This window comes from Anarrhichthys ocellatus, unplaced genomic scaffold (assembly GCF_004355925.1).
Source record: "Anarrhichthys ocellatus isolate YVR2014 unplaced genomic scaffold, GSC_Weel_1.0 scaffold138, whole genome shotgun sequence".
In the NCBI taxonomy this organism is placed as follows: Eukaryota; Metazoa; Chordata; class Actinopteri; order Perciformes; family Anarhichadidae; genus Anarrhichthys; species Anarrhichthys ocellatus.
This window is the reverse complement of record NW_022280168.1, coordinates 229,006-237,072: the sequence shown is the minus strand read 5'-3', so window position 1 is coordinate 237,072 and position 8,067 is coordinate 229,006. Positions and strand designations below refer to the sequence as shown.

General features: G+C 41.4%; 1 protein-coding gene across 15 annotated transcripts in view; it reads left to right on the top strand.

Moving 5' to 3' along the window:
* Positions 1-218: 218 nt before the first annotated feature.
* The window catches only part of LOC116399958 (phosphatidylinositol-binding clathrin assembly protein-like), a 20,815-nt gene continuing 12,966 nt past the window's right edge, over positions 219-8,067 (top strand). For 9 of the 15 annotated variants that reach the window (XR_004213875.1, XM_031877497.1, XM_031877505.1 and 6 more), the window contains exons 1-9: positions 219-1,524; positions 1,698-1,773; positions 1,875-1,977; positions 2,972-3,065; positions 3,213-3,324; positions 4,006-4,112; positions 4,192-4,233; positions 5,653-5,664; positions 5,842-5,927. Coding sequence is in view for 13 of the 15 variants with exons in the window: in XM_031877497.1 (XP_031733357.1) it covers positions 1,405-1,524; positions 1,698-1,773; positions 1,875-1,977; positions 2,972-3,065; positions 3,213-3,324; positions 4,006-4,112; positions 4,192-4,233; positions 5,653-5,664; positions 5,842-5,927 (752 nt within the window). In the remaining 2 variants the exon portion in view is untranslated. Of the gene's footprint in view, positions 1,525-1,697; positions 1,774-1,874; positions 1,978-2,971; positions 3,066-3,212; positions 3,325-3,403; positions 3,482-4,005; positions 4,113-4,191; positions 4,234-5,652; positions 5,665-5,841; positions 5,928-8,067 lie in introns of those variants that run through there. The other 6 variants (XM_031877506.1, XM_031877499.1, XM_031877509.1 and 3 more) reach the window with 4 other exon arrangements.

Here is an 8,067-nt window from a genome sequence, read left to right as displayed (position 1 = left end):
TGGTGTTTTGACTCTGACGTTAAAGCACGTACGTTCTGCACTGCCGTGAACGAGCAGCGGGTGCTCCAAAGCACTCGTAGCCGGTCAGTCTCACAGAAGCCTCGCGCAGCAGTCCCAGCTGCAGTCAGAGCAGAGAGGAGACGCACTCTCGGCGTATTCTCTGCAGTTAGTGGATCTATAGGTGTTGAGCTTCATTTTGACACGAAACAAATAAGAACTGTAGCTGTGTTTCAGCTGCAGGACAGCAGTGAAGGCCCAGGTATAAAATGCATGGCCCACCACTGGTTAATACAGATGTATGGTACAAGTACAGCAAAATTCAGTTTGAAGCTTCCCTATCGAACACAGCAGTCAGTTGGGCTCCTAATCCCCCTTTTCTGCATCCATTCTCATCTAACTCAGTATTTTAAACTTAGGATGTTCTCTGGGATCTCAGTTTAAAAAAAGTTAAGATATATGAATGCATCTAAAACATAGTACATATTAAAGCTTTTACCTTTCATATATTTCTGTTTCCAAGCATACACTCGCCACATAATGGATCAAAACTTGTGACATCATAGGTTATTGTCAAGTTCAAGATGTGCGCTTAAGAACGGGCACACAGCACGGAGAGAGAGGGCTGATAAACGGGCTTCATTGATCAGTCCCATGGGAACCAGGAGGCACTGCAATTGCTTTCACCTCAGGCCAGATGGTTGTGGGGCATGGCAGAACATGCTGAGGATGTATGCCCTGTCAGTCCACAAATCAGAGGTCCTCTCATGTGGGTATGAGTGCGAAAAATAAGGAGACTTACTGGGTAGCGACCGTGACTTTTTCCATGATAACACCGGGTGTTTTCTCAGTGTGGATCAGAGAACCCGCTTTATTGGCCGCTTTACGCATACGTGGAATTTGACTCCTGTTTCCACTTCGCTCTCAATGTACATACACAAGTTTACAATAAACAAGAAAAGAATTTATAAAAAATAAAACGAGGGCAACAAAGAAAGTCGAACAGATGTAGGTATAAACATTTATACCTTTTACATTGTAATCTCACCTTCTGAAATAATGCCATACATCCTGTTGCTTTTGCTAACACCTCCTCTAAATTCATTTAAGTGAAATGTATCTGTATATTCAGATTTGTTGATTTTGTGGTGTGTTTTAAAGTAACAAGCAACTGATGAGACATCCACTCCCATCAAGTTTGTAGCATGTTCCTGTCCCTTTGCTTTCCAGAAGTCTTAGTTTGTTCTGAAAGTCTCTGTTTACCTAAACTCTGACTCAGCAGCTCTCCGTTTCCCTCCAGTATTGTAATGATTGTTGACAGCATGGCGGTATGAACAGTGTGCTCCCTCTGACGTTCTTTCGTTCTCTCTTTCTCCTCTCTCAGACTTGATTCAGTGCACAAATGAGATGAATGTGAACATCCCTCAGCTGGCCGACACACTGTTTGAGAGGACCGCCAGCACCAGCTGGGTGGTTGTGTTCAAGTCCCTCACCGCTACACACCATCTGATGGTCTACGGCAATGAGGTCAGCACTTCACTAACAACTGTTCTCCATCTTTGCTATATTGGATGGAAATTCCACAAAGGGCATTTGTTTATCTGATAAAGGTTTCTCACCTTTATGGTGTACGTTACATCCCCACAATTTCATTGTTCAAAAGCCTCACTTGTTGTTCCTCATATGTTGTTTTTCTGCAGAGATTTATACAGTATCTGGCCTCAAGAAACACACTATTCAACCTCAGCAATTTTTTGGACAAAAGTGGCCTACAAGGTACATTACCAACACTGTACACACGCGCTGCAATAAGCCAAAACTCATCTGCGTCATGACATTCATCATGACACCCCTCTCTTCTTTTCTTTGCAATGTAGGCTATGATATGTCGACGTTCATAAGGAGGTATAGCCGCTACCTGAATGAGAAGGCTGTGTCCTACAGACAGGTCGCTTTTGACTTCACGAAAGTAAAAAGAGGGTAAGGAGCTTTCTCTTCTTAACTTTCACTCTGACTGTGATGTTGACTTGAGCCACAAAGCTTAATGCTCTTGTTCCAGAAACATGAAACTCCAGTGAAGGGTATCCTTCAGCCCTGTGGCAGACGAGGCTGAATGATACTAAAGGATAACATTGCAAAGTTGTATTTCCTGCAAAATGCATTGGGACAGTTTTGTTATTTGTTACATGAACTCATCAGATATATGCAGCATTTGACCTCTACGGCACCATTAGGCGGTAAAAGAGTTCCTGTTTATGCTTCACTTTATCATTTTAAAGTTCAAATACTCGGACTACTAATGACTTTCTTTTCCACCAAATCTTCTGCTGTTAATAGATGTAATCATGCTCTGTGGTGGGCTGGGCCTAATGTTACTGAATATTTAGGACGTATTGCAGTGTAACTATAGTGGAATGTTGCAGATTTGGACATTTATTTTATTTTTTATTTAAACCTTTATTTAACCAGGTGAGTCCCATTGAGATTAAACATATTTTTCAAGGGAGACCTGGCCAAGACAGGCAGCAACATAAGAAACACATGGTTACAGACAGGAAACATAGAACAAGACAAGTTAAAAGAAACTAAAAGTTAAGAGTAGGTGATGTAACAGAGTTCATTTAAAAAACATTGATATTTTTGGGAACCTGCCTCTATTTCTTTCATTTTAGATTTAAATGCAGTAAGTGGTATCAGTTCTTTGAGTTTTAAATCATTCTGCAACATATTCCATGAGGGTGCAGCGTACACAAAAGCCCCTTTTCCCATTTCCGTTCTGGCATTTGGGACATTGCATTGTCGAACATGATTCTACTCTGCAAGGAGAGATGTGTTCACTCGTACTGTCCATATGATCCCACAAAATCCTATCTACAATATCAGCCATGTCTGTTCACAGTACAAAATTCTGAAGAGTTGAGACTAGAAGCCCAAAGACATTTGTATGAGATTACATTTACCTTTCTCTCCACAGGTCTGATGGAGTGATGAGAACCATGAACACAGAGAAACTCCTCAAGACCATCCCCATCATCCAAAATCAGATGGATGTGTTACTCGATTTTAATGTGAGAGCTCAGTATGGGCTGCACTGGATGGCTGCTCAAATCTATAGCTGACACTTGAAATCAGCTTTTTTGTGGGTTTTCATTTGGTTTTTCAAATGCTCTCCTCTGAACTTTAAACTGATCTCTACACCTCCACCTCTCTTCCAGGTCAATGCCAATGAACTGACAAATGGTGTGATCAACGCAGCCTTCATGCTTCTGTTCAAAGACGCGATCCGACTGTTTGCAGCATACAATGAGGGCATAATCAACCTCCTGGGTAAAAACAAGCGTTTGGGTTGGCATGCCCTTGCTAATTCACAGTTTGGAACTTTCTGCTTATCCTTATGTCCAGTGCGTTACACTTGAAGAGGCTACTACGTATGATGAGGGCCACCAGGCGAAAGTCTAAATTAATCACTGCAGCAGCCTTGCAAGTATTTGATACTTTACATTGAGCTTTGAAAGCAAGGATGTGCTTATAGAATGTTTATTAACAGTCACACAGAGTTCATGTTGGTCTATAACATAAAAACTGAAAGAAAACTGATGGGTTCCTAGAACTGCAGACCTCCAACAAGCTTAATCCAAAGAGACTTTAGGGGACTGTTGCAAACTAATGAAAATAAACTAAAAGACTGCTACGATATAATGGATCACACTAGTTGTACAGTAGTCCTCAATGCTCATGACCATATGATAGAAATTCAATATTAACTATGCAAATCTAACAACAAATCTTAAGATGGAATTTACCAGCATTTCTGTTGTCTGCTGACACCTGTTAAATGATGTGTGTGTGTGTGTGTGTGTGTGTGTGTGTGTGTACCCTATGGAAATACTGTACCCATAAGACTATGACTTGTGTTCTGTAAATATATGAACTTAAAAACATCAAAGTAGAGTTAAGGGAAATCATGATAGTGTTTGTCGTCATCTTTCTGTCTCCGTCTCTTAACAGAGAAATACTTTGACATGAAGAAAGTCCAGTGCAAAGAAGGACTCGACATCTACAAGAAATTCCTTACACGAATGACTAGAATCTCAGAGTTCCTCAAAGTTGCAGAGGTAAGAAAGGACCCCGGATGTAGAGGAAATGGCTGTTTTTTTCTATCCGACTATGATGGTCTTTGTTCTCTTCCTGCAGCAAGTCGGAATTGATCGAGGGGACATCCCAGATCTGTCACAGGTAAGCAAATCTAAAGATGACCGTTTGGATTCTTTGCAATTACTTTGACCAACTTGCCTTAACTTTACACCCCTCATCTCTTCACCGGCTTTGCTTAACTTAAAACAGGACAATGGCCAAATGGGGGTATTAATTGATAATGTGTTTTTCGGATCAAATCATTACTGAATAATGTCAATAATGACTTCAAGGATACTGTCAATGTGCAGGAGCACCTGCTTTAAATGAGTCCGTCCCCTATGTAATGTGCTAGTATTAGTGAAACACCACAGCTATTACATTGATATGTTAAAGAGCCAGTGGTCATTTAAGCTAACTGTCATCCAGCCAGGCCTGTAGTTTCTGTTGTATGTGCTGAGCTCTTAAGGTATAAACCACTGAGAATTAGCTTGCATCTGCAATCTACTGGAAGTGAGTGGAATTTAGTTTGTGCTGCATTTGTAGTTGATAAAAATGTTTACGTTTTTCAAACAAAGCTCCACTCACATCTATTGAATTTGGGTACCAGCTAAAGTTTTCCAAGAGGTCAACATCTCAAGACCTCCAGACATAACACCAAAACTATCAGCTTGCAAATCTTGTTTGGGTGAACGGACCCTTTCAAATGTCTGAGGAGCTTATGATTGCTTTAGCCAGTACTCAGATCTCTAAATGACTATATAGCGTATAATTATTGTAGGCAGTCAACTACAGTGGTGATGAAATGTGTTGGTATTTTATTTCTATGTTTTAGTTCATCCTGTAGCTCAGTAACACTTCTAGGACCACTGTTGGACCATAATGTGCATCAAGTGAGTCTCAGAGCTGACATAGAACTCGGCAATATTGTACAAACTCCTGGTAACTTGATAAGTTGTCAACTCTCAAAGAATATACTCTCGTGCAGCATTTTATTTTCGGCATGAAGTATATTGACACACCGTAATATCTCTATCTGTTTGCAAGCTTTCAACTGCAGGTCATTACGTGTACTCGAGTGCTTTAGTTACCTCCATGATATGCAACTTGCTAAATGTGGCTAAGATACTTTTTTCACAGGCTGCTAACCCCTGCAGGTTCAGGCCTAACGAGGTTTAACACCAAGCGCTGTGCATGCTAGGCAGGCAATGCATGCGCCCTCTATAGCTCTCACAAACACCCTCCAACTCACACTCACTCCTAACCTTGCACGCCATACAGCAAATACAGGTGTGGGTTTTAGGGTGTGATATGATGGAACCATCTTGTATAAAACAGTGACCTGCTGAAGTGGTGCATTATGTAAAAAATAGACTTATTTGGAGGCTCTGTTGGTAGAAGTTTCTAACTAACAGATAAGCCAGAAGTGGAGAGCTTTCTCCCAGAGGTTTTCTTTATAACATCTTGACTGTTGCCACCTTTATTTTCTGTATTTTTCTCTTTCTATCTCTCCGTTTTCAGTTTACAGTTTGTGTAAGTATGTGAACCTTTTCTCTCTTGTTCTCCGTATTTGGGAGTGTCTCTGTTTGTGGACTCTTGGAAATAACTTGGCATGCTTCAGTGTTGTTGTTTTTTCCTTCTTCAGAGGAACTCTTGTGTTGGGCTTTCTTCAGTCTGAAACTTAATGCTTATCAATGCCATTCACACTAGGCCCCCAGTAGCCTGCTTGATGCCCTGGAGCAGCACTTGGCCTCTTTAGAGGGAAAGAAAGTCAAAGACTCAACAGCAGCCAGCAGGTAGGTCTGCTTCACTTCATCTGGGTCTGAGCAGAGGCTCGGGTTTGCTTCAGAAACTTGATGGTTGTGGACTGATTTTGAAGGTTTCTTTCAGCATGGAAGATGCTAAGATGCACAGTTAAACTATTCATTCAGTGTGGCTTTGTGCCAAAGCACACGGTATATAATCCATCGGGCCTAATAATAATAATAATAACTAGAAAATTCCTAAAGAAATTTTGACAGTGTGGCTTCTACTGCCCGACGAAATCGCAATATATACACAATATGTCATTCAGGTTCAATTGAGATAGCGCTACTCTCGTTTCTGCATTTTAGATTCATACTCTTGTATTTGTGGGGCTTTTATTTTGACTGGGTGGGTGAGAGAGGGGGAGAGGAGACAGTCCTCTAAAAATATCTAAGACCTGAATGACTGTATGATAGAGAAAGACACAGAGAGACTGAGTGAGTGAGACAGGCAGACGGGAGGTCTAATGATCTTTCCTTGAATATCGTGTGTGTGTAGATTGAGACAGGCAGAGAGACAGACAGACAGGAGGTTTAACAATGCCTTTGACTGAATATCTCCATGTGTGCAGAGAGAGCCTGCGTGCGTGTGTGTAACTGGTTGCCATGGTGAGGACACACCTGGTGTTGGAGGCAGACTGATTAAAAACGTTGCAGTAATCCGTGATTTTTGAACAAAACCCCAAACTCCTTTTAACAAATTAGCAGGAGTCTGAGTGCCAAAATATGGATACCATGAGAAAGATAAGACTCTGGCAAATGCGCTGATGTGTTTTTTATGTTTGTGGTGTTAATAATGTGAGCTCCAGAGCAATATACAAAACTGGTACCGTCTGCATTCTTTGAGAAATGAGTGGTGAGATTTGCGCTCTTTTCTGCATTTTAGATTAAAGGGTGTTGCACACTATTCCTGATCAGGCCGCACGTTTTGATGTATTTTTCACACCGCTGTTGGCAACGCTGTGTGAGGAGAAGTGCGCCAAACTTTTGGATAAACCTGATTATTATTAGTATGATTAAGCCCGATGGATTATATAGTGTGCTTTGGCACAGGCAGTTTTACTGCCTTTGTGCTACAAAGCCACACTGAATAATTATTATCCAAAATGTTTGGCGCGCTTCTCCTCACACAGCGTTGCCAACAGCGGTGTGAAAAATACACCAAAACGTGCGGCCTGATCGGGAATAGTGTGCTATCTATTTTTCGGAGAGATTCGCCCAGCAGTTTTCCCGAAAAACTGAGCAAAATTTCCGGCGTGAAGAGAGCAAAAAAATCACTTAACTTTGGGCCCATATTGACTAGCCGTACATTAACGTAGAAACATGATTCAAAGTTTAAAACGTAGACAAAACGCTGCACTTTATTGAGCCAAAGGGACATTTTGATAGCTAGCACAGTTTTCATGAAGTCACAGATTAAGTTTCAGGAAAATTTTGGGTCCGTTTCAGATTTTATAATGGGTGTGTATTGCACGGCTCGTTAAGAGCTAGAGTGAGAGCATAACTGTCGGAGTGGAGCAGGAAAATAGTCTTTTTTTTTTCCAAACAAATTGCTCTAGCTCCCACAATTTTTACTCTTTATACACCATTTTTGCCCCAAAAGCTTGGAAATGTTGTGCTGGTCGCAGTAAAGTGTCTATGGAATCCAACGGACTTACACATTTGGCTCAAAGAGCCGCAGAGAGACATGAACTCCAACCAACTGCTCCATCTCACCACTAATTTCTCAAAGAAAGCAGACGGTACCAGTTTTGTCTATTGCTCTGGAGCTCACATTATTAACACCACAAACATAAAAAACACATCAGCGCGTTCAGCAGAGTCTTATCTTTCTCACGGTATCCATATTTTGGCACTGAAACTTTTTGTTAAAAGGAGTTAGGGGTTTTGTTCAAAATCACTGTTTACTGTAATTTCTTAATCAGTCTGCCTCTAACACCAGGTGTGTCCTCACCATGGCAACCAGTTACACACACGCAGGCAGGCGCTCTCTACACACACGACTTGGAAGCATGGACCTCCTGTCTGTCTGTCTGCCTCTCTCTCCCTCTGTCTGCCTCTCTCTCCCTCTGTCTCTCTCTCACTCTATCATACAGTCATTCAGGTCTGAAATATTTTTAGAGAACCCCCC